General features: G+C 40.5%; 1 protein-coding gene across 1 annotated transcript in view; it reads left to right on the top strand.

The window, feature by feature from the left end:
* The window catches only part of LOC105535611 (sodium/hydrogen exchanger 9), a gene marked incomplete at its 3' end in the record, with an annotated part of 317,019 nt that overhangs the window by 48,450 nt on the left and 244,050 nt on the right, over positions 1-24,519 (top strand). The window contains exons 3-4 of the mRNA XM_011974743.1: positions 10,150-10,227; positions 11,976-12,052. Of these exons, the coding sequence (XP_011830133.1) occupies positions 10,150-10,227; positions 11,976-12,052 (155 nt within the window). The remainder of the gene's footprint in view (positions 1-10,149; positions 10,228-11,975; positions 12,053-24,519) is intronic.

The raw sequence follows: 24,519 nt of genomic DNA, 5'->3' as shown, positions 1-24,519 counted from the left end.
ATCCTCTTTCCTCCACTCATCTCCTGTTTTTGTCACTTTTCTGCCTTTGGATCTCAGTTCAAATTTCACTTCCTCAGAGAGCCAGTATGAGGAAGGGTGAAGGGAGGCTCTGACAATACCCCACCAGGCCCAGGGTAAAACGTGAAGCCAAGAGAGGCTTTTAAAATTTTCAGCGGTGAAGATATCCATCTCCTCAAGCATTTATTATTTCTTTGTGCTATACACGTTCCAATCATACTCTTTTAGTTATTTTTAAATGTACAGTAAGTTGTTGTTGACTGTAAGTACCTTGTTGTGCTCTCAAATACTAGATCTTATTCGTTCTATGTAACTGTTTTGTACCCATTCATAATCCCCACTTGCCCCCCACCCCCACCCCATAATACCCTTCCCAGCCTCTGGTAACCATCATTCTACTTACTCTTTCTCTCCATGACTTCCATTGTTTCAACTTTTAGCTACAGAAATGAGTGAAAATATGCAAAATTTGTCCTTTGGCTTTTTAAAATTTTTAATTTAAAAATCCTTATCTGTGATGTGGGTATAATTCATTCTGTTTTAATACATTTGACTCTCAAAAATAAGTTGTTTTTTTTTTTTTCCAGTTGAGCAAATATATACTGAGCATTGTGCTAGGCACTGGCAGAGGAGAAGGCAATGCAGACTAAGGCATCACTGTGATCCTTGATACGATCCCAATTTAATGGAGAAACAGTCAAATACAAACCAATAATCATCAAAGTATGCGATGAAACACAGATGCCACAAAAGAGGGGCCAAATTGCTGAAAAAGCACAGAACAGAGAGTGGCTGGTTTGGAATGGCAAATCAGGCAGATATCACAGGGAAGTAACTTTTGAGAAGCAGATTGAGAGATGAGTAAGAATTCAGGCTTAAAGGGGGAAGAAAATTGTGAATTAGAGTTGTGAAACCCATACATTTGATTTTGATGAGGAGTCTAATGGTAAGAAGCCCTTAGTGGTAAAATAATGAATGCCTGTGTGTGCGGGTGGGGGGTAGGGGTTAGGGGATGTGGGAAGAGGGAGGGAAAAAAATACAGGATAAAGAGAAGTAGGGAAATAAGAGAATAAGTCCAGGAAAGTTTTAGAGATCAAGTGAGTTTTTATTTTCAGATTTCCCAGCAAAGAGCAGATAGATATTGGATTCACGAATTTCCACATCATTTCTTTCACTCGCGTCCCTGTGAAGAGACCATCAAACAGGCTTTGTGTGCTCAATAAAGCTTTTTAATCACCTGGGTGCAGACGGGCTGAGTCCGAAAAGAGAGTCAGCAAAGGGAGATAGGGATGGGGCTGTTTTATAGGATTTGGGTAGGTAGTGGAAAATTACAGTCAAAGGGGGTTGTTCTCTGGCGAGTAGGGGCGGAAGACACAAGGTGCTCAGTGGGGGAGCTTTTGAGCCAGGATGAGGAATTTCACAAGGTAATGTCATCAGTTAAGACAGGAACAGGCCATTTTCACTTCTTTTGTGGTGGAATATCATCAGTTAATGCAGGAAGCAGCCATTTTCACTTCTTTTGTGATTCTTCCCTTACTTGGGGCCATCTGGATGTATATACGTGCAGGTCACAGGGGATATGATGGCTTAGCTTGGGCTCAGAGGCCTGACAGTCCTGCCTTCTTATATTAATAGGAAAAATAACATAAAACAGTATTGAAGTGTTGGGACAGTAAAAATTTTTTTGGGGGGTGGCATGGAGTGATGTTTCTCAGGGCTGCTTGGAGCGGGATTAGGGGCAGCGTGGGAACCTAGAGTAGGAAAGGTCAAATTGAAGGAGGATTTTGTGGCAAGGGGTGATATTGTGGGTTTGTTAGTAGGAGCAATTGTCGTATACAATGATTGATGATGGCCTGGATATGGTTTTGGATGAATTGAGAAACTAAAGGGAAGATACAAGGTCCTAATAAAAGAAAGAGAAAAATAGGTATTAAAGGACTAAGAATTGGGAGGACCCGGGACATCCAATTCGAGAGTGCCCAAGGGGATTCAGCATAATTATTTGCTTGGTTGGTGAGTTTTTGGGCTCTGTCCTTGAGTTTTTTTTTGTTGTCATATACCAGGCCAGATTGATTTAGGTAAAAACAACACTCTGCAATTAAAAACTTACAGAGTCTTCCCTTTTAGCAGTGAGTAAGTCAAGGCTTTGGTGGTTTTGAAGGACAACTGCAGCTAAAGAGTCAACTTGGGCCTGGAGGACTGATAGTTTGTGATATGTCTGTGATGCTAGCAGAGAAGTCATTAGACAGGCTACGGAAGGTCGTGACAGAGGTTGAAATGCCTGCTATTCCAGTATTGAGAGCAGTAGTGGAGGCAGAAAGTCCTAAACCGACAAGCAAGGGAATTACTGGAATAACTTTTTTGTCATGTCGGTGTCATGAGGGGAACAGGGAGCTCTTCAGTTCCGTCTGCAAACTGAATTTTGGGAGTAAGGAAAACTAATGTGCATGTGCCTGTCCAATTAGCAGCAGGTAGACACATGTAGGTAGAGGATCCACAGAGGAAGAAGAGACCTTGTGCAAGGCAAAACTGGAAATGCAAAGTAAAAAGATGAGGAGTGCTGAAAGGGTGTCTTGGACCCAGACTCCTAGGGATCCAGCTAGGGCGGCAGCCGTCAGAGGTTGTAATGGGGACTGATGGGGTAACTGCGTACAGGGGGAGGTTCAGTTTTCATGGTTGTATAAGAAAACGTTGAGTATCTACGAGCAACCTTTCACTGTTATTTACGGGGCTGAGTATAAGTAAACAAGAAGAGGGCCTGGGAGGAGAGTCTGACATTCAAGGGGCAGGTACCCAAGGACAGAGTGAAATACAGGGTGTCTTCCTAAGCAATAATTACTGCTTATGTTTTTAAGTTTGCCAGTATTGATAGAAGGCTTATCTGTAATACGGAGCTGGAAGGCTCCAATTGTTTCAGTGATGTGTGTAGTTGGGCTTTGGAGATGAAGAGTGAAGGAACATCGAGAAGGTGAAACATTACCCAGGGGAATTCCAGTGGGTCTTTGCCAAGAGGTACATAAAGGAATGGCCACAGGAATAGTAGTTTGTGTTGTGAGGGGTCCAAATATGGGGGGAGTAGAGTTGATATAAGGAGAAAAGCTTTTTAAGTAAGGGTGGAGGAGGGCGGCAGCTTGCTGATGTGAAATGTCTAGGGAGGTCTTGCTGGACCTATCTAGAAAGTAAATGAGTTCTTCAGGAAGGTAAAGGTGAGGGCTGTTAAAGGAAGCTCGGAGGTGTAGTGAGACCGGAGATGTTGCCCAGTCTGTATGTAAGGCAGGGACAGCTGTGTAGGCGCTGGAAGAAAGGGAAATGCAAAGCCAGCAATTGTTCACTAAGGAGGGATTAGAAATGGCTAGGAGAGAGTGGGTAAGGTTGACAGTGTGGTGAAGATAGCTGGGGAGTTGTAGAGGGTGGCATAAGGATGGGAATGAGAACAAGAGTGAGTATAAAAGTAAATAATAGAATTTCATCAGGGTGAAAGTATTGGAGGGTGCCCTGCCAGCAAAGATCATCTGTCCACTCTAAGAGGGAGTTAAGAGTGGTGGTTTGGGGACAGCACCAGGAGATAACAGCTGTGATGCCTGGGAGAAATAGTGTAAACCGGCAGTATAAGCAATAGTAGGGCATTTATGAGTAGTTGAGAAGGGTGAATAGGAGTATGACTAGACAGAAGACAGTAGAGATGACTAGTTTTTGGGGCTCAGTCCAAGTAGTAGAGGTGACTACATAAAGCCCTGTTGCAAAAAGTAGGGTAAGGATGAACAGATCTAATAGAATAAAGGGATGTATTAGGCTCATAAGGGTTATTACTGTTCTTCAGAAATGCGAGTGAGTTTAAGGGAAGTAGGGGAGAGTACTTGTGACTTCCAGGAGGAAGAGGAGAGATTAGGCTGGCTGGTTGACGGATACAGTTTTATTCTGGAATGGTGAACCCAGCGGGGAGGATCCTGCAGGCAGATGGCAGTTGGGGTACTATAGATGACTAAGTAGGGTCCAGTCCATTGAGGTTGTAGAGTTTGAGGGGTCAGATTCTTAACAAGAACTGATCATCCAGCTAGGCTGTCTTCATATGGCTGGGAATCTGGAGTAGGCAAGAGAAGATTAGCAGCCTGGTGAATTTCCTGTCTAGCCTGCTGGGGGACTGGAAGATAGTTGCCTAGAGGGCTGGTGTCTGGGATGAGGTTGGGGCCGAGCAAGAAAGTGCGTCCATATAAAAGTTCAAATGGACTGTACCCTGTAGCATCTGAAGGACAGGGTCTAATTCTGAGATGGGCAAGAGGTAAAAGTACTGTCCATTCCTTTTTAAGTTGGAGGCTGAGCTTGGTGAGGTGTGTCTTTAAAAGACCATTAGTCCGTTCTACCTTTCCTGAAGATTGAGGACGGTAAGGGATATAAAGGTTCCACTGAATACCAAGAGCCTGAGAAACTGCTTGGGTGATTTGACTAGTAAAGGCTGGTCCATTATTGGACTGTATAGAGGTGGGAAGGCCAAACCGAGGAATTATGCCTGACAGAAGGGAAGAAATGACTGTGGTGGCCTTCTCAGACCCTGTGGGAAAGGCCTCTACCCATCCAGTGAAAGTGTCTACCCAGACTAAGAGGTATTTTAGTTTCCTGACTCGGGGCATGTGAGCAAAGTCAATTTGCAGTCCTGGACAGGGGCAAATCCCCGAGCTTGATGTGTAGGGAAGGGAGGGGTCCTGAACAATCCCTGAGGGGTAGTAGATGGAACACTGAGAAGTGATTTCCTTGAGGATAGATTTCCACAATGGAAAGGAAATGAGAGGTTCTAAGAGGTGGGCTAGCAGCTTGTAACCTACATAGAAGAGGTTATGGAGTGATGACAGAATAGAATGGGCCTGTGAGGCTGGAAGGAGATACTTTCCTTGGTCTAAGAACCATTTGCCCTGTGTGGGAAGAGACTGATAGGTGGAAGTTTCAGTGGGGATGTAGGTGGGAATGATTGATGAGAAGGAGAAAAACTGGCTGTGAGGGACAGAAGTTGGAATGCTAGCTGCATCTTTAGCAACCTTATCAGCATAAGCGTTGCCTAGAGCAATGGGATCTGATGCCTTTTTGATGGCCCTTGCAGTGAATGACTCCAGCTTCCTTTGGAAGTAAAGCAGCCTCGAGAAGAGTTTTTATTAAAAAGGCATTAATGATGGAGGACGCTTGTGTAGTGAGGAAACCTCTTTCAACATATATAACAACACGGTGGTGCAGGATATGGAAGGCATATTTAGAGTCAGTATAAATATTGATGCATAGTCCCTTTGCAAGAGTGAGGGCCCAAGTTAAGGCAATGAGTTCGGCTTGCTGAGAGTTAGTGGTGCGGGGCAGAGCGGTAGCCTCAATGATAGATATGGAAGATACTATAGCATAGCCTGCCTTTGCTGGCGAGTGGCAATGATGCCTGGTGGAGATGCATCAATAAGTCAAATGTGATCAGGGTGAGGAACAAGAAAGAAGGAAATATGGAGAAATGGGGTGAATGTCAGGTAGATCAGACAGATACAGTCATGGGGGTCAGGCATGGTATCCAGAATAATGTGGGAGGCCAGATTGAAGTCCAGGCCAGGAACAATGGTAATTGTGGGACACTCAACAAAGAGTGAGTACAGATGAAGGAGCCAGTGAGCAGAAAGTATATGTGTCAGGTGTGAGGAAGAAAATAGATTTTGGAAGTTATTAGAACTGTAGAGAGTGGGTTGAGCATAGTTTGTGATTTTTGAGGGCCTCTAAAAATATTAGGGCAGTGGCAGCCGCTGCACGGAGATATAATGGCCAACCTAAAACAGGAAGGTCAAATTGTTTGGACAAAAAGGCTTCAGGGTGCAGTCCCAGTCGTTGTGTAAGAATTCTGGCTGCACAGTCCTGCACTTTGGCTGTGTGTAATGAAAAGGGTTGGGATGAGTTAGGGAGAGCTAGTGTGGGAGCAGTCTCTAAAGCTGTCTTCAAGGACTGGTAAAAGGAGTAGGGAAAGGATTTAGGATCTATGGGGTCAGCTAGGTTTCCTTTTGTGAGTTTATATAATGGTTTTGTTAGGACGGCAAAACCAGGTATTGAAAGGCAAAAGTATCCAACCATGGCTAAGAAGGAAAGGAGTCATTGTTTTGTAGGGATTGGGGTTTGAGAGATCAGTCAGACACGATCGGCAGTGAGAACACATGTGTTTTTATGAAGAATTACGCCAAGGTAGGTAACAGATGGAGAAGAAATTTGAGCTTTCGGGGGGATACCTGATATCCTTTGGAGAATAAATGTTGAAGGAGCAGGAGGGTGTCTCACTGGGAAGATTCAAAGGAGGGGCTACAAAGTAGAAGGTCATCAATATATTGAATAAGGTGAGAAGCAGAGTGGTGGAAAGAAAGTAAATCATGAGAAAGAGCTTGGCTGAAGTAATGAGGGCTGTCCCTGAAGCCTTGCGGCAGCACAGCCCAGGTGAGCTGCTGGAACTGATGAGTGTCAGGGTCAGTCCAGGTAAAAGCAAAGAGAGGCTGGGATGAGGGGTGCAGGGGAATAGTGAAAAAAGCATCTTTAAGATCAAGAGTGGAATAGTGAGTTGTGGAGGAAGGTATTGAGGACAAAAGAGTATATGGGTTTGTCACCACAGGGTAGATAAGTAAAATAATTTGGTTGATAAGGTTCAGATCCTGAACTAACTTGTAAGACTTGTCCACTTTTTGGACAGGTAAAATGGGGAAATCGTAAGGAGACTTTATAGGCTTTAAAAGGCCATGCTATAACAGGCCAGTGATAACAGGCTTTACTGCTTTTAAAGCATGCTGTGGGATGGGATATTGGTGTTGAGCAGGGTAAGGGTGATTAGGCTTTAATGGGATGATAAGGGGTGCATAATTGATCACCAAGGAGGGAGTAGAAGTGTTCCATACCTGTGGATTAAGGTGAGGAGATACAAGCAGAGGATGCGAAGGAGGCTTTGAACTGGGGAAAAGGCAGCAATGAGGTGTGGCTGTAGCCCAGGAATAGTCAGGGAAGCAGATAATTTAGTTAAGATGTCTCAACCTAATAAGGGAGCTGGGCAGGTGGGGATAACTAAAAAGGAGTGCTTAAAAGAGTATTGTCTAAGTTGGCACCAGAGTTGGGGAGTTTTAAGAGATTTAGAAGCCTGGCCGTCAATACCCACAAGTTACAAAGGCAAAGGAAACAGGCCCTTGAAAAGAAGGTAATGTGGAGTGGGTAGCCTCTGTATTGATTAAGAAGGGGACAAACTTACCCTCCACTGTGAGAGTTACCCAAAGCTCGGCATCCATGATGGTCTAGGGGGCTTCCGAGGTGATTGGGCAGCGTCAATCTTCAGCCGCTGAGCCAAGAAGATCTGGGAAGAAGTCAGCCAGAGAGTCTTGGGCCAGAGTTCCAGGGGCTCTGGGAGTGGATGCCAGGTGAGTTGAACAGTCCGATTTCCAGTGGGGTCCCACACAGATGGGACACAGCTTAGGAGGAATCCCAGGCTGCTGGCATTCCTTGGCCCAGTAGCCAGATTTCTGGCACTTGTAGCAAGCTCCTAGGGGAGGAGGTTCTGGAGGAACCTCTGGCAGCTGCGGTTAAGGCATTTGGAGTTCTTGTGTGCTGCAGATGTGGCTGGGGTTTGTCTCACAGTGGAGGTAAGGAATTGCAAACTCAGAAATACATTGCTACTTGGCTGCCTTTACTCTACTAGTGTACACCTTGAAGGTGAGGTTAATTAAGTCCTATTGTGGGGTTCCAGGGCCGGAATTTAATTTTTGGAGCTTTATTTAATGTTGGTAGAGGACTGGGTAATAAAAATACATATTGAGAATAAGACGGCCTTCTGGCCCCTGTAGGCCTAGGGCAGTAAAGTGTCTAAGGGTTGTTGCCTAACAGGCCATGGACTGGGCTGAGTTTTTATATTTGATGAAAAAGAGTCTAAATGCTAACTGATTTGGGAGAGGTCAGATAAAGAAAAAGGAGCATTAACCTTGACTATGCCTTTAACTCCAGTCACCTTTTTAAGAGGAAATTGCTGGGCAGGTGGGAGAGGGCTAGTGGCAAAGCGAAACTGTAAGCTGGAGCAGGTGTGAGGACGGGAGGTGATAAAAGGATTATAGGGTGGAGAAGTGGAGGCTGAGGAAGAATTGGGACCTGGCTTCGCCTGGCGAGGAGCAGCCTGGGGAGGAGGGGAGAGGTCAGATGGGTCTGTAGAAAAGGAATGTTGGAAAGACACAGCAACACTTGGGGTTGGGACTGAGGGGACAGGCAGGAGGGAAAGGAGCAAGATTTGGGATGAGTTACGTTGGGAACAGAGACTAGGGAGGGACCGATATGTAAAAGAATGCCTGGACGTCGGGCACCACAGACTGTTTGCCCATTTTACGACAAGAATTGTCTAGATCTTGTAGGATGGAAAAATTGAAAGTACCATTTTCTGGCTGCTTGGAACAACTGTCGAGTTTGTATTGGGGTCAAGCGGTGTTGCAGAAGAAAATAAGATGCTTAGATTTTAGATGAGGCAAGAGTTGAAGAGGTTTTAAGTTCTTGAGAACACAGGCTAAGGGAGAAGAAGGAGGAATGGAGGGTGGAGGGTTTCCTATAGTGAAAGAGGCAAGTTTAAAGAGAAGGGTAGAGACACGGAGAAGGGGGTGGGGAACAGCACTGGGCTGCTATGTGGGTGAGCAGCCAAAGCAGGTGTCCCCGCAATTGACTTGCCACCAAGGGAGTGTGGGTGAATGACCAAGGCAGGCATCCCTGCAGTGATTGGACATCAATGGAATGTGGGTGAATAATCAAGCAGGCATCCCCACAGTGATTAAACCCCAAGGGAAGACTGTCTTCCCAAGTCCATGACCAGCACCAGAGTTTTGGGTCCATGCATAAAATGTGTCTCCTTTGTCTCTACCAGAAAAGGAAAGGAACTGAAATTAAGAGAAGGGAGAGATTGAAGTGTGGCGCCAAGATTGAAAGGAGAAAGAGGTTGAGGGATAGTGAGAGATGTTGGAGAAGAGAGTAAAGAAAGGCTGCGTACCCCATTTAAAATTGGTGAGATGTTCCTTGGGCTGGTTAGTCTGAGGACCAGAGGCCGCAGGTGGACCTTTTTCATAGAGCAAAGAGCAGGAGGACAGGGGATTGATCTCCCAAGGGAGGTCCCCCAATCTGAGTCACAGCACCAAATTTCACATGCGTCCTTGTGAAGAGACCACCAAACAGGCTTTGTGTGAGCCACAAGGCTGTTTATTTCACCTGGGTGCAGGCGGGCTGAGTCCGAAAAGAGAGTCAGCAAAGGGAGATAGGGATGGGGCCGTTTTATAGGATTTGGGTAGGTAGTGGAAAATTACAGTCAAAGTTGTTCTCTGGTGGTTAGGGGCGGGGGACACAAGGTGCTCAGTCAGGGAGATTTTGAGCCAGGATGCGCAAGGATAAGGAATTTCACAAGGTAATGTCGTCAGTTAAGGCAGGAACAGACCATGTTCACTTCTTTTGTGATTCTTCACTTGCTTCAGGTCATCTGGACATACACGTGCAGATCACAGGGGATATGATGGCTTAACTTGCGCTCAGAGGCCTGACAATTTCACTGTACTTCATACCAAGTCATACTTGCTTTATGGCCAAGTTTATTTTAACATTTAAGTAAAACTCAATAAACAAATACTAGAAAAATCCATCTTCAAGTTCAAGTGTGTTCTTCCATGGACTGGAAAATGTTTTAAATTTTGGAATGGGACAAAATAGGGAAAGCGAAGACCCAATTTCCAAAAATGTTTTATTTGGGGAAAACTTTAAATAAATCCTTATCAGAAGCCTACACATATATATGTACACACATACATACACACATATATTGTAAAATATGAAAATAGATAATTAATCACAGTAAGACATTTTTCCCAAGATTTCACTGAGTTTTTGTTGTTGTTGTTGTTGTTAGCTATAGTGTGGAAGTATGTAGATTTTACATTTAGAAGCTACAGTTATACTATATTTATGAATTTCCAAATTTGCATTTTTTCCTACCTTCATCTCTGCCAAATAAATAGTTAATATGCCTCATACAGGCTTAGCAAAAGTAATTATAACTGTTTTTTGAAACATATTTTTTTAATGACCCAAAGGCGCATCATTCTAACTATCCTTTTTTTTCCTTTCTGGCAGATGACATTTGATCCAGAAATCTTCTTCAACGTTTTGCTGCCACCAATTATATTTCATGCAGGATATAGTCTAAAGAAGGTAAATATATAGTGATCGTTTTCTTCTTTTATCATTAAGTAGAGAATTTTACCAGCACTAATGAGAAACTGTTATTTTTATGGGCTTCTCTTTTTGCTCAGAGTATCATTATCTTAGATTTCTGATGCAGATTCAAACCTGACATGCTTAGAATTCTAGACTTCTTCTAAACCTACTCTGTTGAATATAGGCCATTAGCCACATGTAACTATTTAGCTCTTGAAATGCAACTCATCTGAATCGAGATGTTCTTTAAGTGTAAAATACACACTGGATTTTAAAGACTTTGTATTTATTAAAAGAATGTAGATATTTCCATAATGTTTTATATTGATTTCATGTAGAAATGTTAGTATTTTGGATTGATTGGATTAAACAAAACATTATCAAAACATATTTCATCTTTTAAAAACATTTTAATGTAGCTACTAGAAAATTTAAAAATTTTTATATATGTGGCTTGCATTATATTTCTATTGGACAGCATTATTCTGGATGATTGTAACCAAAGACTTTGGTTATTAATTAACATTGGGTTTATCCTTTCAAGTGAAAACGCAAGAATACTGTTGATGCTCATAGAGAGGAAAGTCCAGTTTTGCAGTTTCTATGCACTTGTCTAACAATACTTGGGCACAGCCTGACTATGCACATTTTGTACATTAGTAATTCTCATAATAGTTTAAGTACTGGCATCCCCTGAGCCACAGAGCGAGGCCCCAGCCTACATGGTTTTTGAGAGGCAGAGGTGATGTGACTGCTCTTCTGCTGCTCAGTTCCCACTCTAGGAGATTCCTGGGGCTTTCCTCCCCTTGACCAGTCATTTTCAGCAACCAGGCAGCTTGTTCACTACAGACCTGATTTTCTTGTGTGTACTCCAGGCTCCCTCTTGCTCTCAGTCTGGCTCCTCAGATCCCACTCAAAAACTTGGAATGGAGTTTTCCCTAAGCAAGCAGTTGAAAAAATGTAGAAGGCTGGATTTGTTCAGGTCACCCTTCCTTATTGCCAGTCCCAATACTAAGCATCATTTTGTGGCTCACTCGTTAAAATAAAGTGAATTGCTGTAAGTTGGGGGATTTATTTTGTTTTGTTTTGTTTTGGAGACACGGTCTCCCTCTTTTGCCCAGGCACAATTATGGCTCAAAGCAGCTTCGACCTTCTGTACTCAAATGATCTTCCTTCCTTCAGCCTCCCAAATTGCTGTAATTACAGGCATGAGCAGGCTGTTGTAGATTTTTAAAGTTTATTTTCATCACATTTAGAAGACATAAGAGAAGTCAGAGATCCAGTAAAATCAAAAGGCAACTTAAAACTCTTAGAATAGTTTTGTTTGTTTGTTTGTTTTAATGCTAAATGAGTTGCATTTACAACGAAACTTCATGAAAACTGTGTCTTCCATTATTGCCCCGATTCTGGCATAGACATTGCCCAGTTCCTTCCTTCCCTGTCAGGTCCAGCCAGTTCTGGGAAATGCCTCTCTCATCCCTACCTACTCATCTTCCAGTGGTTTTTTTTTTTTTTTTTTTTTTGTTTTTTTTTTTTTTTTGTTTCTTGCCTTTTCCCCCCAGTCCTTTGCAATGAAAATCAGTTAAGTCCCTATTAGCACAATAAGGCCAGGAATGAGGCTCCAAAACCAAAATTTGCCTAAACAGTGAGGGATCTGTGAACTGCATACATTTATTTTTATTTTCTATTGTACTAAGAAAAAATTCTGATGTACTCTATTAAGTGTTTTTTTTCCTCCCCAGAGACACTTTTTTCAAAACTTAGGATCTATTTTAACATATGCCTTCTTGGGAACTGCCATCTCCTGCATCGTCATAGGGTAAGTGACATTCGGAGCTCAAGTTGCAGGTGGCTGTGGGGTCTGTGATCTGTGTGAGGGATCTAACACTTCTGGGATTCTTGCTGGCTGGGAAAATTGTCTTTTTTTTCTTAGTATGTCACATATTTGTACATTTTTTTCTGGATTAATTCCGAGGCTTCTGACAAACACAAGACTTCAAAGCAAACTAGAGGATTGCTGGATTTTCTCTGTGAATTCTGGACTTCTGACTTAGGGAATGTGGATCACTTGCCTTGAGTTATGTGAAGTGCATTGCATTCTTCTTTTAGTTTGAATAATGCTGATATGTTCACTGCATTCTTTTTTGTTTTCTATTGAGGGACCTTACCTGTATTTGGCAGGATTGCACTAACTATATGCCAAGGGTTTTCTTTCTAAAAGAAAGTTTACAAGACAGCAGTCTGAAACAGATGTGTGCAAATATCAACAGAGTTGCTTAATACTGGGATAGCTTTTCAGTTAACACCCTGTAGAATGCAGACTCTTTTTCATTATATTTTCTTGATTATGCTACTGAGCCCTAAGTCACACTTTATACACTCTGGCTTGCAGCTCATCATAAAGCAAAATGTGGTCCCAAATGGTGAAGGCAATCCAGCCTCTGATAATCCCATCCAATACATTAAAGCTCCACTGCAGAAAAAAAAAATGTCCAGATACTATGACTGTGATGATGCAGATGTCTTCAATTTTCTGATACAGTCAACTCTACTCTTGATTTTTACTGTCTACAGCTGTTATAACCCAACACAAGAAACTGATGCTAAAAATACACACAGTTCATGCCTCCACCCCTTCTCTTATGGAGTTTCTAGTGTGTGTCAGTTGAAGACCAACCAGGTGTCAGGCAGTGTCTTTACTTGTGCCTGTAAGCAGAGGGATTTTGTGTTGAATGCACTGCTAAATTTCTGTTGAGTGGAGACTAGAACAAGTCAGGCTATGTTATATAAAAATATTCACAATGGTTTAAGACAGTGAGAAAATTAAAGATTTTAGCACCTGAAAAGGGAGGTTCGCAAGTGTATAGATTAGGGAGCCCCATTAAGTCTGGACACAAGTGGTCTTTAAACTGTGAGTGACCTGAGAGACACAGGGTACTTGACCCTTCTTAAAGCATGTTCTAGGAGGGCTTTTCTGTTCTGTGAGTATGCAATAGCTAAATATTCACATTTCTAAACTTTGCAGGGGTCTAAGAGATCTATGTAACTACAGCCTCTCATTCTGAAGATGAGACATCTTCAATAGTTAAATAATTGGCTCAGTCTTACCATTTCTGAGAATCAGGGCGATGGTCAAGACAGAACTCAGAACTTCTGCGTCTGATCCAGCAGGTCTTCACTGTCTCTTCCTTTAGCAATTTCTCTTGAATTCCTATACATCCCTATGCATTGTTTCTACACATTGAGAGAGGGTTCTGAGACATGTGGACTCACAACAAATGTTCCTTGGTTAATAGTAAAGATATATTTTAGTGGTTCTATAATATGGAGTCTTGAAATTTATAATGTATCCAAATTCTAAACTCTTGGACAATGCTGCCAAATTGTAGAATAGTAAGTTTTTATTGTTACCTCATTTCTTTGGTACAACTGGTTTTAAGTATATTTAAGTGCATTTATTTATATTTATATTATATGCTTTCACTATCATGAAAAATCTAAATTCTTTCTTAGATCTTTCAATATCCTTTTTTTAAGAAACCACCAATATATACTCTGTGTGTGTGTACACATCTAGATGTGTATAAGAGACAGACACTATACTATACTCTGTGTGTGTGTGTGGGGTGGGGGGTATATAACTGCCTTTATCTAAAACATTTCAATTTAAGAGATCAAGTGATTTTCATTTACTGGGGTTGAGAACCTATTTTGATTTATTTTAAGACAAGATTTTAAATTGTTGGTTGTCCAACAACTTAAAATGGAAAGTCATTTGAATAAAAGAGTAGTCCTAAGAAAAATTTTAGAACGGTGTTCTTAGTTTGAACTGGGTAAAATTTGTGGTTACTTTCTTATTGTGGGTCATTAAAGTATAGAAGGGAAAGATAGCTTAAACATTTTACAACCTCGTCTAGTGAAGTAAGGGAAATCATTGAAATGTTTTAGCTTGAAGATGAAAAGTCAGATTCCTACTTAAGAAGGTCATTTTGGTAGCTGTGTGAAGGAGAAATTTTAAAGTGGGTACCATTTAAGAGGTAATATACATGGGCCAGGTTGGAAATGATAAGGGCCTGGACTCAGTTAGTGGCAGAAAAGGTAAATGTGGAGTCATTAGCTTGGTGAAATCTTGGAAGAATATGGCATCACCCAGGGCAAGTACGTGAAGCGAGAAGGAAAGAGATCTAGGGAACACCAGTATTTTGAAGAAAGAGAAGAGACACTCACAAGGCACCAAGGAGTATTGGACTCAAAAGAAAACCAACAGGGCATGTGTTCTGGAAGTCAAAGGAAGAGGAAAAGGGAGGGTCCACAGAACCTAACACAGGAGAGGTCAAATGGGATAGGAATTGTGGCACCACTGGATTTGACCCCTAGGAGGTAATGGGTGACTTTACACTTGTCTTATGGGCAAAAATGAGGGAAGAGTATTGGCAAGTCCAGTTGTTTTGGGATCCATATAATCAGAAACAAGAATTTACTTTTATGCTGCCAGTCTTGATATATAATTTCAGAACTGCTGAAGAAAAGGGCACATGCTTAAATTCAGATCAAACTGACACTTTCACAACTTGGTAACTTCCATTATATGAGATGCAATCAAACTGTAGAAAATGACTGGCTATATTTTCCTTATAAATAAATGGTGATAAGAACAACAACAGTTTATGGAGTGCTTGATACGTATCATGCCCTTTTAAAAAGTACTTTACCCATTTAATCCTCAAAATAATCCTATTAAGTAAGTAGATACTATTTATTAACCTCATTTAACAGATGAAACAGCTGAGGTTAAAAAAGAGTAACACAGTGGTAAATAATAGAGCTGGGATTAGTAACTAAATCGTTTGGCTCCAGAGTCAAATTCTTAATGCTAAAACCTGCTTTACTTCTGTTTGTTGAATATTAGCACCAAAAAAATGAAATTGTATAAATTAATCAATATTCATTCATCAACATACCACATTTCTTCATTATCCCAGTAGGAGTTCTCATAGACATGGGAGATTTTTATTTGGGAAGTCCATCCAAAAAGAATTCACATTTTTAAGGGATGGCCTGAGTTTATGCAGATATACTCAGACTTGCATGAAATGGGCAGGGGGAGGGATTCAGAAGTTAGATCAAACTCTTTGAGAATGATTTCATAGAGGAAATCATTCTCAAATGATTTTTGCCCGGATCCCGGGCAGACATTTAATGGAGAAGGATAAAGAAGTCAGATTTTCCATGCCATTAAGTGCGTTAGTTCTGGTGGGTGCCGGGAACACTGTGCAAGGTTCCAGGATGGAGAGTAGGTTTCATATAGCAGTGCCAGAGATTGTGGGAATGAAAATGCTAGAGTCAGCTGACAAAAGGCCATGAAGTCCAGCATCCAAAATGTATGAGAATGTGAAGGCCATGGAGAGAGACTTGGAACATGAATAAAACTCAACTAGTGGGCTGTGATCTTCTGTAGCTAAGCAATGTTGGTTTTAGCTGAACTCAGATACTTTACAGGAATGGAGATCACTGGGTTTATTTGCATGAACGAGGTCTTTAAGTTTTATTAATTTCATGTCATTTCAGAAATTAGATGTAAACCATTTTTCATATTGCATGGGAAAGTTTAACAATATTCTTTCTGGCAAAAAAGTCGAATAAACCTTTTTTTATTTCAATGATGGATTACTCTGAAAGAATTCACCTACCTTTTCTAGTACCCTCTCCCACTTTATCACTTGAGAAGTAGTATCTTACATCCATCTCCTTCTAAAAAGAAAAGTCCATGTGTTTGAAATACATTTGTATTCATGTCCTCCATCTTGGGGGACTAGTATTTGATCTTTGACTCTGTCTCCACCATATACACCATGTCAATATATCACAATGACAACCTAGCTGAAGCTCACTGTCAGCACATACATTTGTTCTAAGAACTCATTAGTATCTATGAAGTGCTTCTTTTTAAGAGCAACAAAATTTATATTCTCTTAGTTTCTCTGTTAATGAGGAATTAATACAAATTCCACAGTTTCAAAACTATTTGAAGAAAGGGACATTAATCTAAATGATCAGGAATGGAAAATTAATTTTAAGAATACCTCATTTAAAAAATTTCTTTCCATGTGCCAGACAGTGACTTATGCTTTTTACATGTATTATCTCATTTTATCTCATACTACCCCTATGAGGTAAATACTGTTATTATCATCATTTTACATATGAAGATGCTGCAGTTGAGACTTGTCCAAGATTATACAGTAAGTGGTAGTAAATTCAGAGCCAGTCTGACTCTAGAACACATGCTCTTAGAATCTCCTTGTCCTTCTCCTCCTTCTAAAATGACATTTCATGTGTCCTGCAGTATTTCATGAAATGGGCAGTATATGTCAGTAATTATATCTGTCTGACAAACCAAGACCTCAATAATTTCAGATTCTTACCTTTATCATTATGGCTAGAAATTATGAAAAATCTAAATATTTCAGAATTGTCTGTGAATATAATTGCAAACAGGAAATCAAACCTGTCTTTTCTTACTGAAGGTGGTTGGAGGGATGGTATGAATCCATTTTACTTGCTTAATGTATTAGTCCATTCTCATGCTCCGGTGAAGAAATACCTGAGACTGGGTAATTTGTAAAGAAAAGAGGTTTAATTGACTCACAGTTCCACATGGCTGGGGAGGCCTCAGGAAACTTACAACCATGGCAGAAAGCACCTCTTCACAGCTGGGCAAGAAAGAGAATGAGAGAAAAGCAGGGAAGAGCACCTTATAAAACTATTAGATCTCATGAGAACTCACTCACTATCATGAGAATAGCATAGGGTACCACCCCCATGATCTAATCACCTCCCACAAGGTCCCTCCCCCAACATATGGGGATTATAATTCAGATTACTATTCAACATGAGATTTTGAGTAGGGACACAGCCAAACCATATCAGCTAGAATGCTGGACTCGGTAACTCACTCAGGAAAACATGGATTTATAAATATTATGAGGTTGTTTATATTATTCATATACACATTCTTGAGAAGTATTGATTTCTTATTGGGCTTCTTGAATATACACACCATAGGACTGTACCTGGCACCTCTCCCAATCTGTCCGTGAGGCATAGGAGTGAGGGGGCTGTGTGGATGCTCTCCCTCTGCCCTCTTGTGTACCATTGTGCGTGCTCAACTGGGGATCTTGAGACCTAAGTGCCCTTGGAACAGGTTCTGGAACCTGTTCTTAACTAGGAGAGATATGGTGAGTCTCAGTAGCCCGGAAATGCTGACTTCTAAACCTGGATGACGGGACACATTTACTGGTCTAGAACCCAAACCTGAGGATGTGTCCTTCATAGATGGAGGCCAATCTGTACCTCAGTGCTTTCCTTAAGCTCTAACCCTGGAAAGAGAATGATTTAGAGCAGGGTTTCTAACCCAGGGAAGAGACCCTGAAATTTCAGGGAAGGATTTCAGGGAAGCAGAGAATTTTTCATGGGAGACAGTCTGCATTGATTCCACCATTTGATCAGATTCTCTAGGAAGCTACAATCCACAAAAGCACAGAACTAGTATGTTTTTCAAGAGCCTGGGCAAAGAGAAAGTCAGGACAGTGAGAATTTTACATATCTTCTTGTTTAGCTAGAACTAAAGGCTTCTCTAGGATGCACTCAGGGTGGCCATAAAGTATGGATATAGGCATGCTATGATTTTGCCATGTACTGTGAGGTAATAACAATAAACTACTTATTATGTGCCTATCTGTGTTTCCAGACTTGGTGGCCATCCTATAGTCCTATACCTAATAGTGGATGTGCTGAGTTTTAGGGTCAAGAAATAAATTTATTTTTTTAAATATGCCAAATTGTTTTCCGAAGTACTGGTATCAATTTTCCCTCTTAATTTTTGCCATTCTAGAAAGTATGAAATCACATTTTGTTGTATCTTCTTTTGTATTTCCTTGATTGTTAATAAAGTTGTTTACATTTTTGCATGATACCTTTTCAAGCTTTTTGTCCATTTTTCTATTGAGTTGTTTTGTCATCTTTTCATTAATTTGCCAGAGTTCTTTATATGTTCTTCATAACAATCTACACTCATTTATTTTGCAAATTTTTTTTCTTAGTTGGTCTCTTATACTTCATACATGTATAAGCATACTTCATACATGTATGAAGTATGCATCATCAGAGATGATGTCTTTTTTTTTTTTTTTTTTGACGGAGTCTCACTCTGTCACCCAGGCTGGAGTGCAATGGTGTGATCTCGGCTCACTGCAACCTCCACCACCCAGGTTCAAGCAATTCTTCTGCCTCAGTTTCCCAAGTAGCTGGGACTTACAGGCATGCACCACCACACTCAGCTGATTTCGTACTTTTAGTGGACACAGGGTTTCACCATATTGGCCAGGCTAGTCTCGAACTCCTGACCTCAGGTGATCCACCCACCTCGGCCTCCCAAAGTTCTGGGATTACAGGCATGAGCCACCGTGCCTGGTCCATACATGATGTCTTTTAGTGAACAGAAGTTCTTGATTTTTAATGTAGTCAAATTTATAAATATTTTCCTGTGTGATTGGAATTTTTGTATTTTGTTAATAAGTGCTCCCCTACCTCAAAATCAGAAAGATATTCTCTTCTAAAGTGTTTTAAAGTTGTGCCCTTTACAGTGAATTCATTTCCTGGAACTGATTTTTGTATACGACACAAAGTTAACATCCAATTAATTATTTTTCCTCCAATAGATAACGAATTACACTAATACCACTTATTGTGTAGCCGTGCCTTTTCTCAGGATCTACAACACCTTCTATAATATATTGTGATATCTGTTTCTAGACTTTTAATTTTATTTTATTGGTTTGTAATCTATCCCTGCACCAATACCATACTTTCAATTATTTTAACTTCATAATAAGTCTGTATGTCTTATAGGATCAGACAGAGAGGATCTTCTTCTTCAGGAGTACCTTGTCTGTTATTACTGTAGTTCTTTACTGTGTCATATAAATTTACTCCAATGCATATATTTATGAGTATATATATTTACATTTATAAATATATTCTTATATAATTCATTTATATTTGTATACCTTATAACTTTATTTCTTTATATATTTACATTTATAAATGTATTCTTATATAATTCATTTATATTTGTATACCTTATAATTCTATTTCTTTATATAGTTACATTTATAAATATATTCTTATATAATTCATTTATATTTGTATACCTTATAACTCTATTTCTAAGTATTTTTCTTAGGGACCCACTTACATATGAGCACGAGGAGACATGTATAAGGATATTTGTAGCAACACTATTCACAATAGCAGAAACTGGGAAACACTCAGATTCTATTAACAGAATAGGTAGATAAATTGATGTAATATTACACAGTAGTGAAAAACAGTGAAATAAAGTTATCTATGATGACATGGATAAATTTTAAAGACAATGTAAAATAAACAAATCAAGTCCTGTAATATCACATATGATATGGTATCTTTTCAAAATGTTCACAGATGACCAAGATTAAACCATTCTGTTTAAGCATGCAAGCATGTCTGGAGGTGTGAAGGTATATAGGCATGTATGTAGTAAGTAAGGGAATTAAAACAAAATTCAGCAGTATGATTATTTCCGGGGGAGAGGCAAAAGAATGGAATGAAAAGAAACAAATAAAGGGAAGTGATTGATAATGTTCTGGCTTGTGGGCTGGGGTGTGTTTCTAGGTATTCAAAATACTATTACAACTTATAACTGTATATCTTCTATATATTCTCTTGCATGTATCCATTATATTAAGAAGAAAATAAGAGAGACAACGAGTGAAAGGAGCTATTTAGTAGATTTATAAAACTCTGATTATGTTGCTTACTTCCATTTCTGGGAAACTCTGATTCTTCTGTTGTTTTTGTCTGTGTGTTTTAATAAGAACAACTCGGGTTGGCAGGCAGCAGCAGAGAGGAAAAAGTGCCAAGAGTGATGTCGCCAGTATTCCTGGTCAGTTCTAATCAGCTGCAGAGTCGCTGTATTTTCATTCTCTTTTCCCAGCTGTCTTCATCTTCTTCTTGTTTCTCGCCTCTCCCTTCCCTTCTCTCTGAACCATGTCTTCTTCACTGCCCCTGGAGCCTACGTCTGGGCTGCTGCTCTCTGTGATTCCGTTTTCAGCCAGCTGCAAAACAGCGGAGCTTAGGGAGGCTGTGTTGACTTAGGCTGGAAGGCCCCATGCTTCCTCTGTGCATTCATTTACTCTCTGGATTCTGAATGGGCACAGTAATAGCGGCCACTGGTGTCAAAGGGAAAAATAAATATACTGCTGCCCCGACAGAGCCAAATAAGACAAAATAATCTCTAATCTGTCAAATACAACCCAAGCTGCATAGCAGTGTGGTTTCTCATATGCATATCACAGCATGTGTGGGCTGCATTTCTGGCAGCAGAGAGGAGGGTGAAGTTTTCGGAAAAAGAAACAAAAGGTAGAATGGAGAGGACTGTGGAGATCATCAGAGATGTAGTTTAGAGGTGAAAGAGGTGAAGCCGTCAGAGCTGTGTGAGCCCGTGCATCATTCACCAATCCAGCCGCCTATCACAATCTTGGAGATGTTGCAATAAGAATAACAGTACAGGAGAGAGAAAAAAATGAAGCAAGTCCCGAGGGAATAAAAAAAGGGGAACAAATACTAACTCCAAATTAGGAAGTGTTGAAAAATGATATGTAAGATTGTTGTGGTAAAAAAGAAAAATGCCTAATAACATAAGAAAAATGTGTAAGAATAATTGAAGAAGACTCTATTCTGAAGGAGAATTTATCTGAGAAGTCTTATTATGAAACAACCTATCCTAAGGATTCCAAATATGAGATTCCTTTTAAATGAAATATTCAAGTCTTGGAATTACTCAGCTCACCTTTATTCTTCAGTACCCTCAGACATAGTCATTTTCTTTTCTTGATTTGACCAAAATCTGATGGACTTTGTTCCAACCAAGTTACCGTAAATGTGACTCTGCTTCTACACACACATGATCACACACATCAATTCCATTCAGATAAAAGGTAAAAACAAAATCAGGGGAGTACATCAGTTGTCTATTTCTATGTCACAAACTACCCCCAAAACTTAATGGGCTTAAGACGACAATTGTTTTATTAGCTCACAATTCTGTGGCTCAACAATTTAGGTTGGGCTCAGCTGGGCAGTTCTGTGGTTCTCATCTGAGGTCACCCATGTGACCACAGTCATCCAGTTCCTTGACTGGGATGGATGGTCTAAGATGGGCCCACTCACCTATCTGGTGATTGGTCCTGACTATTGGCTGATTGTTCTGGGGGGCACAGGTGGGATTGTTCATCTTTAATTCATGTAGCTTCTCATTCCCCAGTGGCTTCTTCATATGGTGCTCACAAGTCAGCATTCCAAGAGAGTGGGGACAGAAATGCAAGGCCTCTTGAGGTCCAGTCGCAGAAGCCAGACAACATTGCTCTCACTACCTTGTATTGGTCAAGTTATTACAAGGGCAGTTGAGGTTCAATACATAGGGAAATAGGCTCCACCTCTTGCTGGGAAGTGTAATAATGTCACATTGCAAAAGGGTAGGCATACAGGGAGGGGAAGGATGATTGTAGCTGTCTTAATTCAGGCTGCTATAACAAACTACCATAGACTGGTGTCCTATAAACAATAGATATTTTTTTCTCACAGCTCTGGAGTCTAGAAGCCTTAGATCAGGGTGCTGGTATGGTAAGGTTCTGGTGAGGGCACTTTTCACAACTGCAGATGAACAACTTCTAGCGTATCTTCGCATGGTGGAAAGAAGATGAGAGAGTTCTCTGGCATCCTTTTTATAAGGGCACTAATCTCATTCACACGGGCGTATAACCTAATTACTTCCCAGAGGCCCTACCTCCTAATAAAATCAGCTTGGGTGTTAGGATTTCAGTATAATAATTTTGGGGTAACACAAGCATTTATTCCATCACAGTTACCATCTTTGCAAATAATCTACCATAAGAAGGGACTATCAAATATCTTCAGAGATATCAAGGTAAGAGATTGCATGATTCACGCCTGTAATCCCAGCACTTCGTGAGGCTGAGGCAGGTGGATCACTTGAGCCCAGGAGTTAGAGACCAGCCAGGGCAACATGGTAAAACCCCCCTTCTCTTAAAAAAAAAAAAAAAAAAAAAAAAAAAATTTAAAAAAAATATTAAAAGTTTGTAAGAAAATAGGGCTTGGAACCTGATGTGAAACCTATGGCTACAAAAATGAAACATGCCAGAGTATCAAGTCAACCATAAAAGGGCTAACTCACTGGCCTCTTCCATTAGACATCCTGACATTCCAGAAGGAGTATAGAGTGAATTCCTCCCCTTTTGACTTAAGTGGTCTATTTAGCACTATTTTATAATGTTCTTTGTTTGAGTATAAAATTTGTGTGAGAAAACACATAAACCTAAAAGAAAGGGAGATAGAGAGCATGACTCACTAAGTTTTTATGGTACCAAAGCAAAGGGTATTCACGGAAACCTGACCTCAGATCAGCTGGAATGGGGAACTACGGGAAAGTTTTATTTAAGTTGATCACTTCAGTTGATCTTTTTACCACCAGTGATGCAGAGAATGTGGAGGTGTGGCCATATTAGCTGTAATTGCAGCAACATCTCTGCTGAGGGAATCTCTTCCGTGGCTGCATTTTTCTTATCAATGGCAATTGTGTGAACTCTGGTTTGCATCTATGTGTGTCTGGCTGGTGCTGGTGCTTTGGGAAAGGATGGAGCTTTGGGGATGGTGAAAGCTTGATATTGGCATCTTATTTACTTTTCTTAAACAGTTGAAGAGAGGTAAGTTTAAGGAGCTATGCCATATGGCCTTTATTACACCTTTCCTGGGCCTTGCAGAGTAACTTAAAAATGAAAATTCATGAATCTTTCAGCAAACTATAAACTACAATATTACTCAAACTGTCAAACATAATTGTTTGCTCCTCTCTATTCTCTTTTCCTTTCCACCCAAAGTGGTAAATCTGATTCTGAATTTTATTACATTTTTTTTGATATGGTTTAGAGCTTTATGAAAATAGTGTTATATTCTGTGTGGCTAAGCCATTTTCATTTTTCCCCACTTACGATTTTTATAAGATTCATCCATGTTATAGTTTTAGCTGTAGTTCATCCACTTTAGGTTGATAATATACAAATATGTGAATATTCCATACTTTGCCTATTCTCCTATTGATCAAGTGATAAGTCAATAAGCGCTGTGCCAGGGTAGGACTGTGAGACCACACTTAGGGTCTGGGGAAATGACTCCTCATCTGAGACCTTAAGTTTATTTCAAAAAGAGGGAACCAGGCAAAGATACGGGAGAAGGTATCCAGGCAGAGGGAAGGCACGTGGGAGGGCAGCAGCAAGGCAGAGCCTCAGTGTTGCCTGTTGTTCAAGGAGGCCAGAGTATGGGTAGGAGGGAGTAAGAGATAAAGATGGAGTGGAGGGCGGTGACAGCTCAGTACTTAAGACCTGTGTTCTACAGTTTCGACTTTCAAAAGCACGTATCTTCTGTTTAACATCCTATAGCCTGCATCCTACTCTGTAGGTTGTAGGGTGCTACACAGGGGATACACACTTTTAACAGTTGTTCTGACTAGACAATGAAAATGGATATAAGGTAGCCAAGGCAGGAAGCAATATAACAATTAGGAGGTTATGAAAGTTTGAACCTGGATGCTACTTGGTTGGATCTGAGAGCTGTTTGAATGATGGAACTGACAGAATGTGGCTTTGGATCAGATTTAGCGCAATTAAAGCCATCATGGGCAACTATCAAATTTCTGGCTTCAGCCATAAGTTCATTCTGGCTTTGATTGTCAAATATATCACAATTTGGGCCTCACGTACTATTACTTTCCATCCTTTTGTATGTTCCCTACTAGGTTTAGCCTCTTAGTTATCATTTCTTTGCTTTTAATCAATAACTTTTAATTGTCAAATGAATCGATGAATTCATAAAAAGATTTATAAAATGCATATCCTTTCACTGACAAAGAGATAGTAGAAATAACAAAAGTGACAACAAGAGCTAGCTCTTTAGGTGCATTTTTTTGGTGTGCTTGGCCTTAAACTGACCATTCGGCATTCATTATCTCACTTAATCTTCACAATAAACAGTAGAGATAGGTAATTCTTATTGTGCCCTTTTTGTAAGTGAGAAAGCTGAGGCTCAAATTGCTTAGGCAACTTTTCCAAAGTGTGACTGACTCCAGAGCTTGTAAGCTAAACTTACTCTTGCAATTTAAATTGCGCCCTC

Source organism: Mandrillus leucophaeus, unplaced genomic scaffold (genome assembly GCF_000951045.1).
Source record: "Mandrillus leucophaeus isolate KB7577 unplaced genomic scaffold, Mleu.le_1.0 Scaffold1481, whole genome shotgun sequence".
NCBI classification, from domain to species: Eukaryota; Metazoa; Chordata; class Mammalia; order Primates; family Cercopithecidae; genus Mandrillus; species Mandrillus leucophaeus.
This window is presented reverse-complemented; position numbering and strand designations above follow the sequence as displayed.